This window comes from Gobio gobio, assembly GCF_949357685.1.
Source record: "Gobio gobio genome assembly, chromosome: 15".
Classification (NCBI taxonomy): domain Eukaryota; kingdom Metazoa; phylum Chordata; class Actinopteri; order Cypriniformes; family Gobionidae; genus Gobio; species Gobio gobio.
The window spans coordinates 5321305-5346527 of NC_137108.1; the positions used below are offsets into that span (position 1 = coordinate 5321305).

The 25223-nt window shown below is 37.2% G+C and overlaps 1 protein-coding gene across 1 annotated transcript in view; it reads left to right on the plus strand.

Annotated features, from left to right (window-relative positions):
• The window catches only part of ascc3 (activating signal cointegrator 1 complex subunit 3), a 352716-nt gene extending 328081 nt beyond the window's left edge, over nucleotides 1-24635 (plus strand). Inside the window, exons 40-42 of the mRNA XM_079836136.1 lie at nucleotides 19492-19698; nucleotides 21710-21885; nucleotides 24063-24635. Of these exons, the coding sequence (XP_079692262.1) occupies nucleotides 19492-19698; nucleotides 21710-21885; nucleotides 24063-24204 (525 nt within the window). The 3' untranslated portion in view covers nucleotides 24205-24635. The remainder of the gene's footprint in view (nucleotides 1-19491; nucleotides 19699-21709; nucleotides 21886-24062) is intronic.
• The last annotated feature ends 588 nt before the right edge of the window (nucleotides 24636-25223 follow it).

A 25223-nucleotide genomic window follows, 5' to 3' on the forward strand; every position in this document is an offset into this window, starting at 1 on the left:
AGCTATTGGGCTTGTTTTTGGCTAGTTTTGAGTAGCAATTGGGCGGGTTTTGTTGTAAAAACTTGGCTGCACGCTGGAATAAGTAACGTTAGAAGAAAAAGATGAGTGTAAACGATCTTTGCCGGTGTTGTAAGAAGAATTTAAGGATACACGGAGTACTTACCAACACCATCATCATTTCTGAGAGAAGTAGTAAAGGTTTGATTTGATTTGATATCTTTATTTCGAACATGAGAGAAGAAAAAAATAAAATACAATAATGTTCAAACATTTTAAAAGAAAAAAAGTATAGAAGAAAAATACATTTAAAAAGAAAACGGCAAAGTATCTGTATAAACATGCTTCTATCTCATGTGCGGTGAATGCATATACGAACAAGTTCTCCGTTTACGATTAGAACAAATTCAACCCAAGCGCTCTTTGGTGACGTTACTGTTGATCATCTGTCCATCATCATAAAGCCCACCCTGACGATTTGATTGGTCCGAACAGTTTCCGTTCGGGCATAATTACTCCTCTACAGATCAAGTCCAGAACGAACTCCCCGAGTTAAAATGTTGTGGGCGGGGCTAAGTTCGGCTGGCTAGCATTTCTACACACCGGCGAACAAAATACACTTTTGTGACACACGGGAGATGAATCGCCTCTTAACAACATAAACATTCAAATAAATTCCCATTCCACACGCATCGCCAGCAGCCGGCGCGTGATTGGCCGAGAGCGGCAGCCGGTCACGGTGGTCTCAGGTAGCACCAAGATCTCCAATTACCTCCCAAATGAGAGGGTTTAGAGCTCCAATCTAAGTGCTAATTGCAGCGGTAATGCGAGCGTCCGAGCCCAGCGCGAGCCCAGCCCGTTCCCCATCAGTATTCCAGCAAACCCCCCTTCCTCCGGCCCTGCTAATTAAATAAGCACATGCGCCGCCGCGTCCTCGTCTCATTCACTGAGGAAGCGTAATCCTTGCATAAATAGCTGTGGCAGGGGGATCTACACCGCTTCTTCCCTCTCTCTAATGCCAACAGAGCAAACACAACCGCTTTCCTGTGCGTGTTCTTTGTTCAGACGTATTCCTCATGTCTTATTTTAGTACAGGTGATGAGATGAAGAGCGTGTCCTAGTCTGAACATATACACTACAGGTCAAACGTCTCTTCTGCTCAGGCAAAATACAGTACAAACTGGGAAATATTAGTGCAATTTCCTATGAAATTTTGCAGTAGTGAATGTTCAGCATCATTACTCCAGTCTTCAGTGTCACATGATCCTTCAGAAATCATTCTCATATCATTTGATGCTCAGTTATCAATGAATAATTGATTTCCAATGGTTATTATTATCAACGTTGCTACTAATTGTTTCCTCAGTGAACAGCATTTATTTGAAATAGAAATCTGGATAACGCTTTATAATAATTATACAGTAATAAAGTGCTTACGAATCATTTGCAAACCATTAGTTTATATTAATATATTGAAGTCTCTACATTAATATATTAATAGGCTATAGTTCTTCATTCGTTGTCACTGTAATTAACCAAATTATTATTGTTTAATAAGCTCATATGTAAAGAGTTAGATCATGTTATCCTAAACATAAATCTTTTTTTCAGCCACACATACATTTACTTAAATTTGCATTGACACAAAAACATACAGTATTAACATTTTGACATCATTACGTTATTTACAGCTGTGCTGGGAATCGATTAAAACATTTGTACTAATTAATCGCATTGTTTTCTGTAATTAATCACGATTAATCGCAAGTTTTTAATATTTTGATATTGTAATCATTTCATAATAAATGTTTTTATGAATGAAGGCTAGTATCACTGATACTAATGTCTATATGAAACATTAATGACGTTACATTACAGTAAAACTGAAAGCTCCCAATTTCAACATTTATTAGGCTTTAAAAAATAACAACTTTTAATTTAAGTGAACTTAAAACAATCTTTACATAAACCCATTATTAGGGCCCAAGCCCTGAAAGGGCGCAGAGCCCTATTGTTCTTCCTCAGATTATTCTTTGTTTTTTTTTTTTTTTTTTTTTTTTTTTTTTTCGACTTCTCGGGTACTTTTGGGGCACTTAACATGCTCGAAAACTCTTGAAACTTCGCACAGGCGTCGGAATGCGCGGCCATCAGAGCCGGGCTGAAGCTGGTACCCGGGCGTGGCAGGGGGGCTCGACAGCGCCCCCTAAAGTGGGGTCTGAAAACTTGGTCCATATATCAAACACACTTGCACGTACATGTATGAAACTCGGTACACATATAGACCTCATCGGGCCGAACAACTTTCGTGCTCATAGTTATGTGTCAGCCCAACAGGAAGTGAGCTATTATGGGTTGTTCGGAAAACGCATGCTCTGGAATTTAATATACTCCTCCGAGGCCATTGTTTCGATCATTGCCAAACTCGGTCAGCATGAGGAGAACATATCCAGGATGCTAAATTGCGAGCGGATTTTTGATATCTCGAAAAGTCTGGCCGTGGCGATGCAACGAATTTATGGCGAGAAAAGGGAAACAGGAAGTGTGTTATAACTTGTGCAAACATTGACTGGTTTGGATGAAACTTCAGCTGTGTGTTTGTTATAAGAAGCCGATCACATGGATATGACTTTTGTGAGTCAAAGTTATAGCGCCACCAACTGGCAGCAGGAAGTGTGTCACTTTCAAAAATGCTTTGAATCACCATCTTATTTTCACCAGATTTATTTCAAACTTCATCAGTATAATGTGAAAACATGACAGATAGAGACGTATGAAATGGATTCCTGAAATTTCAAATACTGTTGCCATGGCAACGTGTCAAAGTTTAATAATCTTTTGGCTGTTCTGAGGCTCTTAGCATGCTTGAAATTGCTTGAAACTGCTTGAAACTCAACACACACATCAGAGATGTCAGTCAGTACACATTGGCAAAGCCTCAGAAACGGGCGGGGATGAGGGGCTCTCTAGCGCCACCTTTTGACAAAAGTGAAGGGCTTCGTTTCATCTACAATCACCAAACTCAGTATATATATTGACCTCATCGAGCCGGACAACTTTCTAATTTACAGTCATTAGCTCCGACCAACAGGAAGTCAGATATTTTGGTTTGAAGGTAAATTTTTGGTTAAATCGGGGTCTGAGTTTTTACGTTCTCCTCGTAGGCGTTTTATTCAATCTCCACCAAACTCGGTCAACATGAAACAAAGATACTGAAGATGCTAAAATGTGAACGGATATTGGATATCTCAAACGGTGTTTCCATGGCAAGGGATTAAATAAGGACAAAAAAGGGGAACAGAAATTCTCTGTGTCTGCTGCTCTCCCCTCAATGAACACAAGATGGCAGCATTGTATTAGTTTTGAAGCAGGATAAAAAAAAAACTTGTTTCTCTCTCTCTCTCTCTCTCTCTCTCTCTTGTTTGTGATTTATGAGGACACAAATTTGTATAATGACATGGGTATTACACTGGTATTACAACGTGTATGTGTGTGTGTTTAAAAACATACTAAAACAATGTTTTATTAAAATGTAACCAAATAGCTTTAAAATAATCATACTATTTTTCAGATCAATATATTTATTTTATTTAATATATTTCTTCTGAATATTTCTTCTCTGTCTGCCCTCCCCTCACTAAAAGGTAGCAGTGTTGTTCTGAGGCTCTTAGCATGCTTGAAATTGCTTGAAACTGCTTGAAACTCAACACACACATCAGAGATGTCAGTCAGTACACATGGACAAAGCCTCAGAAACGGGCGGGGATGAGGGGCTCTCTAGCGCCACCTTTTGACAAAAGTGGGGGGGTTAGTTTTATCTTGAGTCACCAAACTCGGTACATATATTGTTCTCTTCGAGCCGGACAACTTTCTAATTTACAGTCATTAGCTCCGACCAACAGGAAGTCAGATATTTTGGTTTTAAGGTGAATTTTTGGTTAAATCGGGGTCTGAGTTTTTACGTTCTCCTCGTAGGCGATTTATTCAATCTCCACCAAACTCGGTCAACATGAAACAAAGATACGGAAGATGCTAAAATGTGAACGGATTTTGGATATCTCAAACGGTGTTGCCATGGCGAGGGATTAAATAAGGACAAAAAAGAGGAACAGAAATTGTCTCATATCTTGTAAAATCATATTTTGATTTCAATTAAATTAAGATTGTATGTTTGGCAATTGAACTTAGATTAATTTAAAATGACTATACTATTTTTCAGATGAATATATTTATTTATTTAAAATATTTCTGTGAATAATATTTTCTGTGTCTGCTGCTCTCCCCTCAATGAACACAAGATGGCAGCATTGTATTAGTTTTGAAGCAGGACAAAAAAAAACTTGTTTCTCTCTCTCTCTCTTGTTTATGTGATTTATGAGGACACAAATTTGTATAATGACATGGGTATTACACTGGTATTACAACGTGTATGTGTGTGTGTTTAAAAACATACTAAAACAATGTTTTATTAAAATGTAACCAAATAGCTTTAAAATAATCATACTATTTTTCAGATCAATATATTTATTTTATTTAATATATTTCTTCTGAATATTTATTCTCTGTCTGCCCTCCCCTCACTAAAAGGTAGCAGTGTTGTGTTATTTTTTAAACTCTCTTTGTGTGTGTGTGTGTGTGTGTGTGTGTGTGTGTGTGTGTGTGTGTGTGTGTGTGTGTGTGTGTGTGTGTGTGTGTGTGTGTGTGTGTGTGTGTGTGTGTGTGTGTGTGTGTGTGTGTGTGTGTGTGTGTGTGTGTGTGTGTGTGTGTGTGTGTGTGTGTGTGTGTGTGTGTGTGTGTGTGTGTGTAGGCCCGTCGCGACAAGGCAGGCAAACCAAGCAATTGCTTGGGGCCCCGAGCTGGCCTGGGGCCCCAAGACAGCGACAGGTTAAGAATAAAATGAAACGACAAACTGTGTGAGCGCCCCATTGATAGTCAATGCAGTAAAGTGCAATGACACTGTTATCGGGATCCCCCTTAAGGGGCCCCTCTCAGAAGTCGCTGACAGCAGCCAGGCAACCACGCGATCTCTGCTGCGGCAAAATACAAAATCTTCGGATTTTAAGCGGAATTTTATGCTTCAGGAAGCCAGAAAAGAAAATAGAGAAAGGAAGAGGAGGATAAGAAAAAACAAGATAGTGGTATGTGATAAATTACACTGGATAAAATAGCTCTACTTGTCTTGTACAAAAAAAGTGTAAGTTTGCAGCAGGTAGGCTAGCAAAAATATGTTTATGTTAGCTATCGTTACCTGCCTGACGGCAAATGCTGCTTGTAACGAACAGTTAGTGCAACTTTTTTTTCGAAAAGACGGAATGACATGAGATTGCTATAGCTTTGTAATAGGTTTTGATGAAAGTGGCATAGCATGCTATACTAACTATTATTTATGCTATGCATAAATAACCTGGAATAGTTAATATAGCATGCTATATTAACAATTATTATAAACATTATTTAACCAGAAAGAGGCAGAGGAACATGATTTTTTTCATAGCTTATCTTAATGTGCTAGTGTCGGGATATACGGTAGTGACAGTTTATGCAAATATGACATTATTTTTATGAGTTACCAATAGATCTTGAACAATTACTTTATTCTGTGGCAATTTTTACACTGTTACATTTTGAAGTACAGTATCAGGACAACCCACATGTTTGACTGGTACTGTTTACATGTTTTACTGGTACTGTTTATTAACTATTTAACAAGGTATTATAGTCATCGGTTGCAACTTTATAATAACCATCCAGATAATGTTTATAGACAGTTTACAAAACAACTAGTAACCCTTAAGTATTCCCAAAGTGTTAGGAATATCTGGTCCGTCTATCTATGTAAAAGTAATGTTTATAGATGTTTAAAAAATGGTTACTTAAAGGTTTAAAAAAAAATTAATGATACAGTGGTGTTTTTTGCAAATGTTTTCAAATTTTATGCACAGTATATGCAACAACAGTATTTGCACTGTAAACCTTTTTATTAATATAAAGTGTAGGTGAACTTAAACTGTATGGCTATGCTGCGGTATGCTGTCTGTGTGTGTGTGTGTGTGTGTGTGTGTGTGTGTGTGTGTGTGTGTGTGTGTGTGTGTGTGTGTGTCAGTGTCCTATCTGTGTGGATGCGTCTCATGTCAGCTAATCAAGGGACACTGACACACACACACACACACACACACACACACACACACACACACACACTCGACGCATAGATAGACTCGCGTCAGTTTCCTGCTCACATCGAGTTCTCTTTTGCTCTTGAACAAACAATAACACAGAGGATTGTGAGTATTTTCATATTCGAGTCTTAAATTAGTTAAATAACGTCTTAAATGAACTTAAAGAGTTGTGAGGAAATGAGATGCGCGGGACAGCGCGTGAGACCCGCGGCTGTTCTTAAAGTGACAGGAGCACTGATGATGCCTGTCATTAATGTTCACCAAAGAACAACGGGAACAGAGAAAATTGTAGCTTTAATGATGATTCATCTATATTTCATTTATTATTTATGCAGTTAAGGAAGGTTTGATAACTATTACATTTCTGTATAACAGGGAAGGCCATGGGTAAATATAACATTTATTATTTTGGTGATTTAGGTAAAATGGTTTAAAAAAACACAGCAGAACCACAGCGCATCTGATATGACTGGCATAACGCTGGCGAAGTTAGGGACCGTCTGCAAAGTTACATACAACATTGAAACGTGTATAACGTTACCAAACTTCACTAGCATTTAAAGAGAATGACAGTCATAAAACTGACTGTAAAGTGTTCATCTAGGTGTCAGGTATGATGCACACATTTTGATATTTAATAAAATAAACTGTCAAATCATATGGAAATATGGATATGCATTATTTCACTTGGATACTGTTTGGCCTCTAACACAAAATATGCTTGATTTAAATGCATCATAGCTGAACACTGATGAGAATATTTATTGAGAATATATTTACAGAGATAATATTAGAGATTATATTTACGACAAATTATTATTATTTATGCGTTATGCGTTGCTATTGACGACGGCCATTAAGTAAAGAAATCCCACAGAATCTAGCTTAAAAAAGTGCTTAGAGCTGCTTTAGTTATTTGTTGTTTGTTTAATTTCAAATATAAAACTTGTTGAAATGTTTTAAGTGTGTGCATCTGTTCTTTTTGAACACTTTCATCTTGTTTGAACAAAACCGTGATAATATTGATAACCGTGATAATTTGGGTCACTATAATCGTGATGTTAAATTTCCATACCGTTTCATCCCTACTTTAGTGTGAATAAGTAAAAAAGAACTACAAACACCTTGAATTAAATACTGGCCTTCTGGACTTACAAAATTTTGAGCAGGAAAATATAACTTTTATTTATTTTATCCTATGATATTAAAATTAATCTAGATTTAAATTACATCATGGGTGTGGCTTGTGGTGATAGTGGCACCAGTTGCTGCGGTAAATGTGGCATATTCGAGCGATTCTAAAATATTCTCCTGTTTAAATGCATATTGCCTGCCGTGCACAGTTAAGCTGATGCCACCGGCGTGGCGGTGCCACCGGCTTGGGCCCGTCATCGCTGCTCGCAGCTTTAATTAGGGCCCAAGCCCTGAAAGGGCGCAGAGCCCTATTGTTCTTCCTCAGATTATTCTTTGTTTTTTTTTTTTTTTTTTTTTTTTTGTTTTTTTTCGACTTCTCGGGTACTTTTAGGGCACTTAACATGCTCGAAAACTCTTGAAACTTCGCACGGGCGTCGGAATGCGCGGCCATCAGAGCCGGGCTGAAGTTGGTACCCGGGCGTGGCAGGGGGGCTCGACAGCGCCCCCTAAAGTGGGGTCTGAAAACTTGGTCCATATATCAAACACACTTGCACGTACATGTATGAAACTCGGTACACATATAGACCTCATCGGGCCGAACAACTTTCGTGCTCTAAGTTATCCGTCAGCCCTACAGGAAGTGAGCTATTATGGGTTGTTCGGAAAACGCATGCTCTGGAATTTAATATACTCCTCCGAGGCCATTGTTTCGATCATTGCCAAACTCGGTCAGCATGAAGAGAACATATCCAGGATGCTAAATTGCGAGCGGATTTTTGATATCTCAAATGGTTTGGCCGTGGCGAAGCAACGAATTTATGGCGAGAAAAGGGAAACAGGAAGTGTGTTATAACTTGTGCAAACATTGACTGATTTGGATGAAACTTCAGCTGTGTGTTTGTTGTAAGAAGCCGATCACATGGATATGACTTTTGTGAGTCAAAGTTATAGCGCCACCAACTGGCAGCAGGAAGTGTGTCACTTTCAAAAATGCTTTGAATCACCATCTTATTTTCACCCCATTTATTTCAAACTTCATCAGTATAATGTGAAAACATGACAGATAGAGACGTATGAAATGGATTCCTGAAATTTCAAATACTGTTGCCATGGCAACGTGTCAAAGTTTGATAATCTTTTGGCTGTTCTGAGGCTCTTAGCATGCTTGAAATTGCTTGAAACTGCTTGAAACTCAACACACACATCAGAGATGTCAGTCAGTACACATGGACAAAGCCTCAGAAACGGGCGGGGATGAGGGCCTCTCTAGCGCCACCTTTTGACAAAAGTGGGGGGGTTAGTTTTATCTTCAGTCACCAAACTCGGTACATATATTGTTCTCTTCGAGCCGGACAACTTTCTAATTTACAGTCATTAGCTCCGACCAACAGGAAGTCAGATATTTTGGTTTGAAGGTGAATATTTATGTAATTCAGGGTCTTGAGTTTTTACGTTCTCCTCGTAGGCGATTTATTCAATCTCCACCAAACTCGGTCAACATGAAACAAAGATACGGAAGATGCTAAAATGCGAACGAATATTGGATATTTCAAATAATGTTGCCATGGCGAGGGATTAAATAAGGACAAAAAAAGGGGAACAGAAATTGTCTCATATCTTGTAAAATAATATTTTGATTTAAATTAAATTAAGATCGTATGTTTGGTAATTGAACTTGGATTAATTTAAAAGGACTATACTATTTTTCAGATCAATATATTTATTTATTTTAAATATTTTTTTAAATAATCAATTCTGTCTGTCTGTGCTGCTCTCCCCTCAATGAACACAAGATGGCAGCATTGTATTAGTTTTGAAGCAGGATAAAAAAAAATTCCATCTCTCTTTCTCTCTAAGGGGTTTGTCTCTCTGTCTGTCTGTGTGTGTGTGTGTGTGTGTGTGTGTGTGTGTGTGTGTGTGTGTGTGTGTGTGTGTGTGTGTGTGTGTGTGTGTGTGTGTGTGTGTGTGTGTGTGTGTGTGTGTGTGTGTGTGTGTGTGTGTGTGTGTGTGTGTGTGTGTGTGTGTGTAGGCCCGTCGCGACAAGGCAGGCAAACCAAGCAATTGCTTGGGGCCCCGAGCTGGCCTGGGGCCCCAAGACAGCGACAGGTTAAGAATAAAATGAAACGACAAACTGTGTGAGCGCCCCATTGATAGTCAATGCAGTAAAGTGCAATGACACTGTTATCGGGATCCCCCTTAAGGGGCCCCTCTCAGAAGTCGCTGACAGCAGCCAGGCAACCACGCGATCTCTGCTGCGGCAAAATACAAAATCTTCGGATTTGAAGCGGAATTTTATGCTTCAGGAAGCCAGAAAAGAAGAAAGAGAAAGGAAGAGGAGGATAAGAAAAAACAAGATAGTGGTATGTGATAAATTACACTGGATAAAATAGCTCTACTTGTCTTGTACAAAAAAGTGTAAGTTTGCAGCAGGTAGGCTAGCAAAAATATGTTTATGTTAGCTATCGTTACCTGCCTGACGGCAAATGCTGCTTGTAACGAACAGTTAGTGCAACTTTTTTTTCGAACAGACGGAATGACATGAGATTGCTATAGCTTTGTAATAGGTTTTGATGAAAGTGGCATAGCATGCTATACTAACTATTATTTATGCTATGTATAAATAACCTGGAATAGTTAATATAGCATGCTATATTAACAATTATTATAAACATTATTTAACCAGAAAGAGGCAGAGGAACATGATTTTTTTCATAGCTTATCTTAATGTGCTAGTGTCGGGATATATACGGTAGTGACAGTTTATGCAAATATGACATTATTTTTATGAGTTACCAATAGATCTTGAACAATTACTTTATTCTGTGGCAATTTTTACACTATTACATTTTGAAGTACAGTATCAGGACAACCCACATGTTTGACTGGTACTGTTTACATGTTTTACTGGTACTGCCCACGTTTTACTGGTACTGTTTATTAACTATTTAACAAGGTATTATAGTCATCGGTTGCAACTTTATAATAACCATCAAGATAATGTTTATAGACAGTTTACAAAACAACTAGTAACCCTTAAGTATTCCCAAAGTGTTAGGAATATCTGGTCCGTCTATCTATGTAAAAGTAATGTTTATAGATGTTTAAAAAATGGTTACTTAAAGGTTTAAAAAATTTTTTTAATGATACAGTGGTGTTTTTTGCAAATGTTTTCAAATTTTATGCACAGTATATGCAACAACAGTATTTGCACTGTAAACCTTTTTATTAATATAAAGTGTGGGTGAACTTAAACTGTATGGCTATGCTGCGGTATGCTGTGTGTGTGTGTGTGTGTGTGTGTGTGTGGTGTGTGTGTGTGTGTGTGTGTGTGTGTGTGTGTGTGTGTGTGTGTGTCAGTGTCCTATCTGTGTGGATGCGTCTCATGTCAGCTAATCAAGGGACACTGACACACACACACACACACACACACACACACACACACACACACACACACACACACACACACACACACACACTCGACGCATAGATAGACTCGCGTCAGTTTCCTGCTCACATCGAGTTCTCTTTTGCTCTTGAACAAACAATAACACAGAGGATTGTGAGTATTCTCATATTCGAGTCTTAAATTAGTTAAATAACGTCTTAAATGAACTTAAAGAGTTGTGAGGAAATGAGATGCGCGGGACCGCGCGTGAGATGCGCGGGACAGCGCGTGAGATCCGCGGCTGTTCTTAAAGTGACAGCAGCACTGATGATGCCTGTCATTAATGTTCATCAAAGAACAACGGGAACAGAGAAAATTGTAGCTTTAATGATGATTCATCTATATTTCATTTATTATTTATGCAGTTAAGGAAGGTTTGATAACTATTACATTTCTGTATAACAGGGAAGGCCATGGGTAAATATAACATTTATTATTTTGGTGATTTAGGTCAAATGGTTTAAAAAAACACAGCAGAACCACAGCGCATCTGATATGACTGGCATAACGCTGGCGAAGTTAGGGACCGTCTGCAAAGTTACATACAACATTGAAACGTGTATAACGTTACCAAACTTCACTAGCATTTAAAGAGAATGACAGTCATAAAACTGACTGTAAAGTGTTCATCTAGGTGTCAGGTATGATGCACACATTTTGATATTTAATAAAATAAACTGTCAAATCATATGGAAATATGGATATGCATTATTTCACTTGGATACTGTTTGGCCTCTAACACAAAATATGCTAGATTTAAATGCATCATAGCTGAACACTGATGAGAATATTTCTTGAGAATATATTTACAGAGATAATATTAGAGATTATATTTACGACAAATTATTATTATTTATGCGTTATGCGTTGCTATTGACGACGGCCATTAAGTAAAGAAATCCCACAGAATCTAGCTTAAAAAAGTGCTTAGAGCTGCTTTAGTTATTTGTTGTTTGTTTAATTTCAAATATAAAACTTGTTGAAATGTTTTAAGTGTGTGCATCTGTTCTTTTTGAACACTTTCATCTTGTTTGAACAAAACCGTGATAATATTGATAACCGTGATAATTTGGGTCACTATAATCGTGATGTTAAATTTCCATACCGTTTCATCCCTACTTTAGTGTGAATAAGTAAAAAAGAACTACAAACACCTTGAATTAAATACTGGCCTTCTGGACTTACAAAATTTTGAGCAGGAAAATATAACTTTTATCTATTTTATCCTATGATATTAAAATTAATCTAAATTTAAATTACATCATGGGTGTGGCTTGTGGTGATAGTGGCACCAGTTGCTGCGGTAAATGTGGCACATTCGAGCGATTCTAAAATATTCTCCTGTTTAAATGCATATTGCCTGCCGTGCACAGTTAAGCTGATGCCACCGGCGTGGCGGTGCCACCGGCTTGGGCCCGTCATCGCTGCTCGCAGCTTTAATTATTATTATTATTTTATCGACTTCTCGGGCACTTTTGGGGCCCTTACCATGCTCAAAAACTCTTGAAACTTTGCACACACATCGGAATGCGCGGCCATCAGAGCCGGGCTGAAGCTGGTACCCGGGCGTGGCAGGGGGGCTCGACAGCGCCCCCTAAAGTGGTGTCTGAAAACTTGGTCTATATATCAAACACACTTGCACGTACATGTATGAAACTCGGTACACATATAGACCTCATCGGGCCAAACAACTTTCGTGCTCTAAGTTACGTGTCAGCCCAACAGGAAGTGAGCTAATATGGGTTGTTCTGAAAACACATGCTCTGGAATTTAATATACTCCTCCGAGGCCATTGTTTCAATCAGTGCCAAACTCGGTCAGCATGAAGTCAAGACACAGAGGATGCTAAATTGCGAACGGATTTTTGATATCTTAAACGGTTTGGCCGTGGCGAAGCAACGAATTTATGGCGAGAAAAGGTAAACAGGAAGTGTGTAATAACTTGTGCAAACATTGACTGATTTGGATGAAACTTCAGCTGTGTGTTCGTTGTAAGAGGCCGATCACATGGATATGACTTTTGTGAGTCAAAGTTATAGCGCCACCAACTGGCAGCAGGAAGTGTGTCACTTTCAAAAATGCTTTGAATCACCATCTTATTTTCACACGATTGACTTCAAACTTCATCAGTATAATGTGAAAACATGACAGATAGAGACATATGAATGAATTCCTGATATTTCAAATAATGCTGCCATGGCAACATGTCAAAGTTTAATAATGTTTTTGACTGTTTGTGTGCCCTCCCCTCTATCACCAAAAGGGGGCAGTGTTGTATTATTTTTGAAACTCCCTTTCTCTCTCTCTCTCTCTCTCTCTCTCTGTGCTTGCTTATGTGATTTATGAGGACACAAATGTGTATGATGACATGGGTATTGTATTACAACGTAGTGGTTAATGTGGACATGAACTATGACACTATATCAGTACAGGACTCATTTTCTAAATGACATTTGAGTTACAATTCTTTTCACCTGACAGCCGTGATTTCATGTACTCATTCAGACAGAACTCTTTTTTTAAAACAGGAGTGTGAGTGTGTTTTCTATACATGTGCTTTACAGAAGGTCATGTGCTGTGTTTGCAAAGATCACTTTTGACACATTTGTCTTTAAATTCATACTGACATAGTTCAAATTTATTTAAAAAAAAAATTCACATTATTTTCTACAAGTGTCTGTTTATAAGTGTCTTTTTTCACAGAAAGTTTTTGTTTAAACGTGAATATTTGTATAATTCAGGGTCTAAGTTTTTACGTTCTCCTCGTAGGTGATTTATTCAATCTCCACCAAACTCGGTCAACGTGAAACGGAAGCTTAACGCATTAAAAATATTTAACGCAAATAACACAGCGTCCGTTTTTATATCCATTTTTGCTTAGCGTTACATGATCACGCTCCTATTCATGTAAATGCTTCCAAGCGCGACAAGACACAAGAGCGCGCGCTGTATGCCAGTGTCCTGTCTGTGTGTGTGTGTGTGTGTGTGTCAGTGTCCTGTCTGTGTGTGTGTGTGTCCTGTCTGTGTGTGTGTGTGTGTGTGTGTCAGTGTCCTGTCTGTGTGGATGCGTCTCATGTCAGCTAATCAAGGGACACTGACACACACACACACACACACAAACACACACACACTCGACGCATAGATAGACTCGCGTCAGTTTCCTGCTCACATCGAGTTCTCTTTTGCTGTTGAACAAACAATAACACAGAGGATTTTGAGTATTCTCATACTGTCTTAAATTAGTTAAATAACGTCTTAAATGAACTTTAAAGAGTTGTGAGGAAATGAGATGCGCGGGACCGCGCGTGAGATCCGCGGTTGTTCTTAAAGTGACAGGAGCACTGATGATGCCTGTCATTAATGTTCATCAAAGAACAACGGGAACAGAGAAAATTGTAGCTTTAATGATGATTCATCTATATTTCATTTATTATTTATGCAGTTAAGGAAGGTTTGATAACTATTACATTTCTGTATAACAGGGAAGGCCATGGGTAAATATAACATTTATTATTTTGGGTTTATGTAAAGATTTTTTTAAGTTCACTTAAATTAAAAGTTGTTTTTTTAAGACTAATAAATGTTGAAATTGGGAGCTTTCAGTTATACTGTAATGTAACGTCATTAATGTTTCATAGAGAATTTAGTATCAGTGATACTGGCCTTCATTCATAAAAAATGACAATACAACACATATTTACAATATGCTGTCTTTAAATTGTTTCTAAATTAATTTGGAGAGTAACTGAAATTATTACAATATCAAAATATTACAAACTTAAAATATTAAAAACTTGCGATTAATCGTGATTAATTACAGAAAAAAATGTGATTAATTAGTTAATTTTTTACTTTACAGTCATTAGCTCTGACCAACAGGAAGTCAGATATTTTGGTTTGAACGTGAATATTTGTATAATTCCTCTTAGCATGCTTGAAATTGCTTGAAACTCAACACACACATCAGAGATGTCAGTCAGTGGAAATGGGCAAAGCTTCAGAAATGCGTGTGTTGGAGGGGTGTTTATTACAACATAATCATGGTTTATGAAGACATTTCATGTGTCCCCGTAAATAAAAATAGCTTTAACAGCATACTAAACAATTTTTTAATAAAAATGTAAAAATGCAGAATGTTTTCTGTGATGGTAGGTTTAGGGGTAGTGTGTGTGTGTGTGTGTGTGTGTGTGTGTGTGTGTGTGTGTGTGTGTGTGTGTGTGTGTGTGTGTGTGTGTGTGTGTGTGTGTGTGTGTGTGTGTGTGTGTGTGTGTGTGTGTGTGTGTGTGTGTGTGTGTGTGTGTGTGTGTGTGTGTGCGATATGTAGGCTTAGGGGTAGTGTAGGGGGATAGAATGTACAGTTTTTACAGTATACAAACCATTAAGTCTATGGAATGCCATCTGCCTGTCTTTCCCCTTCCCCCTCTCTATCTGTGTGTGTGTGTGTGTGGGGGGTCTCTCTCTCACCCTGTGAGTTTGTGTGTGTGCCTTTCTCTCAGTCCTTCCCCTCCCCCTCACTCTCACTCTATCATTGTGTGTGTGTGTGTGCCTTTCTCTTTTGATCATAATTTAACACTTTCATATAGGCTATCACAAATAACTATCACTTAAAATAAAAACGTCATGTGATGTGTTTGCCAAGATCACGTATGATGCACATGTCTTTAAATTAATTATTTACTGATATAATATAAATGTATTAAAACATAAATTTCACATGATTTTATAAAAGTGGCTATTTATAATAAACTTCCATAAAATGTAGACACGCATCTTACTCTTACCTGACACTGATATTTAAATCATCTTTGCAGTTTCTGTGATTTGGCTCCATTTATACATTTTTTATTAAAAAGAATTTATTGGACCACCCATATTGAAATGAAAGCATGTTTTATGGTGCATAAGATTGGTGCACAAACGGTAGCTAAGGTAGCTCAAAAACACATGAAGAGAAGTGTTAGAATAAAACAACATCAGCATCCGAATGGTATTCTGAACTCATTCCAATTTGACCTTTGACATAATCTGACATGAAATTCATATAAATGTAATTGATCTCATAGATGTGGCTGTTGTGGTTTGTGGTCATAGCAGCACCAACAGCTGCAGTTAATGTGGTGAATTCAGATGACTTTGACATAGTCCTTTTATGTTTTCCCATTTTAAATGCCTATTGCCTGCCGTGCACAGTTAAGCTGATGCCACCGGCGTGGCGGTGCCACCGGCTTGGGCCCGTCATCGCTGCTCGCAGCTTTAATAATAAATGTTATTTTTACCCATGGCCTTCCCTGTTAGACATATACAGAAATGTAAGAGTTATCGAACAGCTTTCTTAACTGCATAAATAATAAATGAAATATACGTTAATCATCATTAAAGCTACAATTTTCTGTTCCCGTTGTTCTTTGATGCTGTCCCGCGTATCTCATTTCCTCACAACTCTTTAAATTTAACCCGTTATTTAATTAATTTAAGACTCTAATATGAGAATACTCGACAAAACTGGCGTTTTGGTCAAATTCTCTGTGTTGTTGTTCTTGTTTGCTTAAGAGCGACACAACTAGGGATCTGATTGAGACGCACACACACACACACACACACACTGAGAGAGAGACAGGACTTTGACAGACAGCGCGTTCTCTTGTGTCTTGTTGGTTTAAGATGGTTTAAAAGCATTTACATGAATAAGAGCATGATCATATAATATAACACTGGGCAAAAATATAAAAACGAACGCTGTGTTAATTGTAAAATGAAAAAATTAATCGTCCGCGTTAACATGTTAATTTCCCCAGCACTAGTTATTTATTATATTATTTTTTTATACATATATGTTTAGCTTTGGGGTTAGGGTTATGGATATATATGGTATAAAGTATAATATGGTATAACTCATTTGTGAATATTTAGCTTTTCTATTGCTGTATTGTACATTCCAGCATCCAAACATGCAAGTCTGTAAATGTTTCACACAAATATCTCCATAAACACTGAGGCCAGGCTTCCTTCAAACCACCGCTGATAATGCTTCATGTGTAGAGCCAGTTTATGCTCCGTGTATCTGGAAACATTTTAGGAACACTTGATATTAATGTTCAATAAAGGTTTATTTAAAGCACTTAACTAATGATGATTTAGTATTTTCCGTGACCTAACGTGAGAAAGATTTACTCTGAATAACCATTAACAACTCCTCCACTACTGCTTTAAATACTGTACATCACTTAAGTATTAACCAAACACCATCTAACTCTTTACATATGAGCTAATAATTAAACAATAATACAGTGACATAGCTCACTTTATGAATAAAGGCTAAGAATGTATTAATGTGGAGACGACAGTTTATAAACTCTGAATAAACTCTAAACTAATGGTTTGCAAATGATATAGTGCTATGTTGCTGTATATTTATTATAAAGTGTTAATGAAATCTTCTGTAATATTATAAATGCCTGTCACTTTAGATGAATTAGTTGCATCCTTTCTGAATAATGTATTCTGTATTTGGTGTTGTAGTACTCGAGACCGCTCTCAGAATTACAGGGTTTATTTATTAACATCTTTAATGTGAGTGGATGTAAAACTTACTGCTTAAAATGCAATCAATAACTTACTTCCAATTTGATTATTTATTGTGCCACTTCAGAAATGAATGAGGGATTGTGTCAAAAATGTCACCTCAATTAATACAAATGCTCACTAAATTCCAGATATTGGATGTATGAGATCTGGATTTTTATATTATAACATGTGATATAATATCACACTTTTCACACATTTGAGCATGACCGCAAACATACAATACATAAAAAAAAAAAAACATTATTTATGCATTTGTAATTGACCAATTCAGATGCATCTTCTGTACCAGACAGTTTATATAGTGTCTTATTCTGATCAAATTTATTGATTAAAAACAAGTCATTTCTCAGGCGGTGTATTTATTAATGTAAAGAGTGCTGGTCTCAAGTACTTGTTGAACTCCAGTAAGTAGCTGTTTATGCTATTTTAGTCACTTTATTAATTTATATAAGTCCGATATTTTAGCGATTGTTGTTCTGGTAGCTTGTTGTAAATCACCCACTTCAACTATCATGGCGGTAAGCCTATGTGTGAACTGATATTAATATTATAGATCTACCGCTGTGTTGGGTTTTGCTCAGTGCTATATGGAAGAAGCAAGATCATTTAATAATTATATTAGCGCGTGGTGAACCTATGATAACTCATATTTAAACCATTATTACTTTGTGTTGTTGGCCAGATAAAATAACACAGAAAAGAAAAACAGACGTGAGATCATTTTTTTATGTGCACCAAAATGCCACAAAAATACTTACAAGAACAATTTTGGCTGTGTTATTTGTTTTCAAAAATAGTTTATTGTCCATCCCCAATTTTGCCCTTGTAAGAATACTATAACAAAGCACTTATAAATCATTTGCACTCTATCATAGTTAATAACTCTATCATAGTTAATAAACTGTAGTTAATACATTAATAGACTGTATTCAACCAGTGAGTTCTTCGTTTATTGTGAGTGTAATTAACAAATGATGATTGTCTGATTAGATCATATGTAAAGAGTTAGATCATGCTCTGTTAATAACGTATTAACCATAAGCAGTTCTCACTTTAGATTAGGTCACGGAAAATGTCATTCTTTAAGTGCTTTCCGCTAACTTTGTATTGGACATTTTTTTGGTACTACATAATTTTGAATGGTATCACAGTTCCCACAAAAATATTAAGTATAAAAAAACCATATGTTTTCAACATTGATAATAATAATTGATCATTAAATCCTCATTTTTTTTTTTAAATTTATGAATGCAAAAAGATAAAGAGATGACATGTTTATAATACACAAGTTTGTAATACAATACACAAAATACAAAATGTATCAATAATATGTTCAATGTCATCAGAATATAAAGGCTAGAAAAAAATATTTAAAGATTAAGGTAAAAGAAGAAGAAAAGGAAAGATAGAAAAAAGAACATGAGGGTAAGATAATTTGACATCACTTGGGTTATACAGATTAAAGTCATTACAAATTGACATCGTTTTACTTGCTTTCTTGTTTACAGAGGATGAAATAGTGTTAAGATATATCTTAAATTCTTTCAAAAAGACACAAAAAATTGGTTTGTTGTTGGTGAATTTACATTTGTGGATATAAAATTTACAAAGAAAATAAAATTTATAACAAAGTAAGCATTGCTTTTAGTAGAGTCACAACCATAGTGACCGAAAATAATGTCTTTAAGAGTTATGGATATGCCTTGCTGGATATTATCATTAATAAAAGCCTCAATATTTCTCCAGAGTTGTTTAGTATAATAACATGACCAAAATAAATGATAAACAGTATTAAATGATAAATAGTATTAATATTAGTTTTAAATTTCTTCATGAAATGTTTAACAGGGTAAAATGTGTTTATTATTTTGAAAGACACTTCTTTTACTTTATTAGTGAGAGTATTTTTGTTGCAAGGACCAAATCTTTTTCCAATTTAAATGTATAAATAAATGATTCCAATAAGAAATTGCAGGAGATGCTAAATCCTCATATTAGAATGGTTTCTGAAGGATCATGTGACGCATTTCTCCAGGCTTTTGAACGGTAGTGTAGTTCACACAACAGGAGTGTTGCTAAATTTGCAGACTAAATTTGAGGAAGTTTTTAAAAAGCATGCTCAGTTAGTGAGAGTGTGTGCTGATTGTGTTTGTTCAGGCGTGGCTGTATGTGAGCCGTCTGCCGGTGCTGGAGGTGGGTCTGAGTGTGAAGGGCTGGTGGGAAGGCAGTGAGGAACAAACAGAGCGCACCATCCCCACCAACACCACCAACATCAGGGACGAGTCCAGCTGGCAGCCGCTGCACGCCGATCAGGAGTACGTCCTGCAGGTGTCCCTGCGCCGCCTCAACGCCGGCCAGCAGAGAGTGAGTCTGCACACACACACACACACACACACACGAGCCTAGCCGCTCAATCACAGGTGGACAGTAACTAAGTACATTTACTTGAGTACTGTACTTAAAGGGTTAGTTCACCCAAAAATGAAAATTCTGTCATTAATGACTTACCCTCATGTCGTTGGACACCCGTCAGACCTCCGTTCATCTTCAGACACAAATGAAGATATTTTAGTGTAAATCTGATGCTCTGAAAGGCCTCCATTGGCTCAATGCACTTTACACTCTCAAGACCCTTAAAAGGCACTAAAGACGTCGTTACAAAGTCCATCTCACTACAGTGGTTCTACAATAACTTTATGAATCGGCGAGAATAGTTTTTGTGCGCAAAAAACCCTAAATAACGACTTATATAGTGATGACGATTTCAAAACACGGCATCATGAAGCTTCGAAGCGTTATGAATCAGCGATTCAGCGGTTTGAATCGCCAAAGTCACGTGATTTCAGCAGTTTGACACGCGATCTGAATCATGAATCGACTCACTGATTCATAACGCTTCGCTAAAATATCTTCATTTGTGTTCTGAAGATGAACGGAGGTCTGACGGGTGTCCAACGACATGAGGGTAAGTCATTAATGACAGAATTTTCATTTTTGGGTGAACTAACCCTTTAAGTACACTTTTTGAGGATCTGTACTTTCCTTGAGTAGTATTTCTTTTGGAAACTTTTACTTCACTTTTTTTTTCAGACACCCTATCAGTAATCACTCTTGTAGGATCACATGAAGTTCAATGATTTCCAATTATTTTTTGAACACCAATCAATTGATGGTAAAATAGAAGGCGGCAGTTGCCAGACGCAGTGCGATCAACCATAGTCATACTGAAAAGTGAAAATTCAGAAGAGCAGACGTGGATGAGTCTGAAAAAGTGCGACGACACAAAAGTGCACAGAAAGCTGCCTCTCAGACGCCAGACCACAAGAACTGAATTTGAGTCTATTGAATCTACTAAAATCTTATTATAGTCAATTAAAACTAGACTAAAACAATTCAGATGCCTAAAATGTTATAGTCAAAAGACTATATCATATACAAACTAAATCAAAATTTGCTGTCAAAATGAACACTGGTATGAAGTATGGTTGGTCAAATGATTTTTATAGATTTACCCGCCAAGTTGCCATAGCCTTGTGGATAGAGCGCTAACGCATATGTAACGTTCGACAATAATGTTAGTTAGCATGCAAAACGTAGTTGAGCTAATAATGTTAACTGAAGTCCTTTCAGAAATATGTTTTTACATAATCCTGTCAAATAAACACAATGTAGAAACTTTTCTTTTCTAGTATGATTTTGACTTTGATAAGAGCTTTGTAAGTTTTAAGCAAGTATTTAAATGAGTTCAAGATACGCTAGCATGACCGGCTTAAACCACCATGATGGAACAGCGTGCATTCATACAACAATGCAACAATAATGAAATAATGCGTTTACTTTTGATACTTAAGTACTTTTAAAAGCAGGTACTTCTGTCCTTTTACTTAAGTAAAAATTAGGGCTGTCAAAAGATTAATCGCGATTAATCGCATCCAAAATAAAAGTTTGTGTTTACATAATATATGTGTGTGTACTCTGTTAATTATTATTTATATATAAATACACACACAAGCATGTATATATTTAAGAAAAAAATATTATTTTTATATATAAAACATTTATATTTATATATATTATAGATTATATAAATGTATATACATGCAAATATTTCTTAAATATATACATGAATGTGTGTGTATATATAAATAATAATTAACAGAGTACACACACATATATTATGTAAACACAAACTTTTATTTTGGATGCGATTAATCGCGATTAATCTTTTGACAGCCCTAGTAAACATCTATCTTTACAACTTTCACTTGTAATGGAGTAATATTTAACCAATAGTATTTTACTTTTACTCAAGTAATGGAGTTGTGTAGTTTGTCCACCTCTGTGCAAAAATTCACCTGGACTCCATTGTTTTCAGAGGAAGCAGGACAGCCGAGCGCAGGCGCCACGCTTCCCCAAACCCAAAGACGAAGGCTGGTTTCTAGTTCTCGGGGAGGTGGAGAAAAAAGAGCTGCTGGCCATCAAACGCGTGGGATTCGTGCGCAACCGCAGCAGTGTGTCCGTGGCCTTCTACACACCGGAGAAGACGGGGAAGTACGTCCCTAACCCTACGGCTTTATTTCACAGTGTCCACAGTCTTAAAGGGATCAAAAATTAAAATTAGCCCATAATTTACTCACCCTCAAGTCATCCTAGGTGTATATGACATTCTTCTTTCAGACGAATACAATCGGAGTTATATTACACAAGTCCAGGCTAATCCAAGCATTAGAATTGAATTCATAGTTGCTCTGTTTTTGAAGTCCATAAAAAATGCATCTATCCATCATATAACTGCTCCACGCGGCTCTGGGGTGTTAATAAAGGCCTTCTGAAGTGAATCGTCGCGTTAGTGTAAGAAAAATATCCATATTTAAAACTTTATCAAGTAAACTTTCGGCCGACCGCCTTCTGTGGAAAAGTGTTGAAAGTGAAACTCAAGATGCGTTCGTGCCGTCATGACGAGCGGACCTGGTCGCGTTTCCCGTACAACGACGTAACTCACTGCTTAACTACCATAGTACGATGCATCGTTGAAGAAATCAACTAGTCACGACTGTTTCCCCGAAACCGTATTGTCGCAAATCTGTCGTTCAACCACGTTGGTTAATGATGTCACGCAGGTGGTGGAGTAATAAATGCTTTTAATTAATTATTTTGAGATCGAATTCATGCTAGATTTTTTGCTACACATTATGGATATGGCACCTGAGGAATAATTCAAATTTTTCTCAGTTATTTTGCTTTATTTCCAGATTCAAATAGGCTCTTTTTTACGTACTAGAGCACGTCCGCACATGCGCACTCTTCAAAAACAGGGCTTTAAATCTCTTGACAAACTAACTTTAAATCTCTTGACAAACTAAAAGACATTGACATTTGTATGTATTCTAAATAAAAGATATATTGGTTGTACTGAATGTCAGCTTGCTTATTTTGCTCTAGATAAGGATTTATTAAGTCCACATGTCATGCAAACAAGAAACTCTGCTTCTAACCACAGGTCGAGCGCTGTCGTTGCAACCACACAAGTTTGCGACGCTGTTTGCGAACGTTTGTTCGAGCGACGGTTTCGGGAAACTCTGACTGGTTGAACCATGTTGATAACGACGGAACTTGCGACCATAGTTGGCTAACGATGCTTTTGGGAAACGCACCCCTGGTCGTGTTAGTCTTTCGATCGGCAGGGAAACTTTCAACTATTTTTCCATAAATTGAACACGGAAGGCGGTCGGTCGAAAGTTTACTTGATAAAGTCTTAAATATGGATATTTTTCTTACACAAACGCATCGATTTGCTTCAGAAGGCCTTTATTAACACTCCAGAGCCGTGTGGAGCAGTTATATGACGGATAGTAGTGGTGTCAACAATAATCGATTCTGCGATGCATCGCAATGCGGGGCATGCACGATTCAGCATCGATGCGGCTAAGTGCCATAATCGATTATGTCACCGTTTATTTTCTGGCCTTGAGTTGGACAATAAAGTTGTGAAGTTTCAATAACTTCCGGGGTCACAACAACAACAACAATCAAGATGGCTGAGGCGGAGGGAGATGACCGCGGTAGACGGGTAATTAAAAACACACCCAAAGCTTGGAAAGCGGACATCTGGGCACATTTCTGATTCTACGAAGTTGATGGGAAACTTACGCGGTGTGTAAAACCTGCCACACTAAAATCAAGCACGTTGGCAATACAACTAACTTCACGAACCATGTTGATCATTCTAAAGTAGAGAGAAGAGAAACATTTCTCATTCAAAGCACTGAAAGCAGTGATTTATGTTTTCTTATATTTTATTTTATTTAATGACATTTATGTCAAAGATACAGGAGAGTGATAATACACACATAGCAGCCAATAAAATCTGTTGTTCAATATCTGACTGCTTGTATTGCCTCATGACTGATTAAAAATGTGCCTTGTTTGTAGAATTTTGATGCATCGTAGAATCGAATAGTTACCTGGTGAATCGTAATCGAATCGATTGCCAGTGCCAATGCACACCCCTAATGGATAGATGCATTTTTTATGGACTTCAAAATCAGAGCAACTATTACTGCTCTTCTAATGCTTGGATTAAGCTAGACTTCTGTAATATAACTCAGATTTTATTGGTCTGAAAGAAGAATGTCATATACACCTCGGATGACTTGAGGGTGAGTAAATCATGGGCTAATTTTCATTTTTGGGTGAACTGTCCCTTTAACATCTCCATCTTGCTGTAGGTGTATCTACACGCTGTACCTGATGAGCGACAGCTACCTGGGCCTGGACCAGCAGTACGACCTGCGTCTGAGCGTCCTGCCGCCCAGCATATCAGCTCAGGTCAACAGCGAGATCTCAGAGAGCCCAGGGAAGAGGGCCTGAAGTGGAGAAGTGCAGAAAACCTAACCAGCGTGCTCTGTGGTTTGGCGAGGGAAAATACACTCGAACTTGATGATTCAGCTCAAACCCATATTCCCCGACTGCAAACGAGATGTTTTTCCATCTAACGTTCTCTCGTTCTTTTCACTGATTTCACCTGATTTGCTTTTTTAGTTCGCCCATACACTCAAAAAACAAAAATGCTGGGTTGTGCTCGGGTCAGATATGGACAAACACAAGCATAAACCCAAAATAATGTCCATATTTGACCCAAACACAACCCAGCATTTTAACACCTACGGTACGTTTCGGGGCAAACGTATTATTTGTCGTTTGAAAAATATAAATATTAAAAAAAAATCTGAATTTCTGAAAATGTTCTGTCTGGAAAGCAGTTTTGTTTGAATATATAAAATAAAAACTCTTGAATGCAGCGCGGATGTTTCCAGCCTTTCCTGAGTGTCCAGCTTTTGTTAGTTAGTTTGACAAAGGTCAAGAAGTCAGCACATACTAATAAATACTCTTCTGTCTGTTATTATACTACATATCAATGAATATAAAGATTGGTTAACTAAGGGGTGTATAATCTAACATAAATGATTGTGTGTTATAAATCATGTACTGTTAATAGTTATGACCACAAATATGATTATTCATGAGATGATACAACACATTGCGTTATAAGCCATTATAAACACAGGCTTCTCCTGGGGTTATAATGCATTGTGCTGTTAAAAATGATGTGTTGTAATTATTGTAGCTATCGTTATGATTTTCTATTAGATGGTGCAACACTTTATAAGGCATTTGTAATGCATTATAAATGCAGGCTTCATAGAAAGTGCTTCCTGGAGGTTTTACAGCTCTTAAAGTAGCACAATTTAATATTAGTGGATGTTGAAATTTGACTGAAGCAAATAGTAGTCTTTTGTGATATCGACATGGTTGCAAAATGATCAGTTCTGTAAATATGAGAGAAACTCTTGTCGGCGGCGTGATTAAACGTCCTGATAGTTTAATTG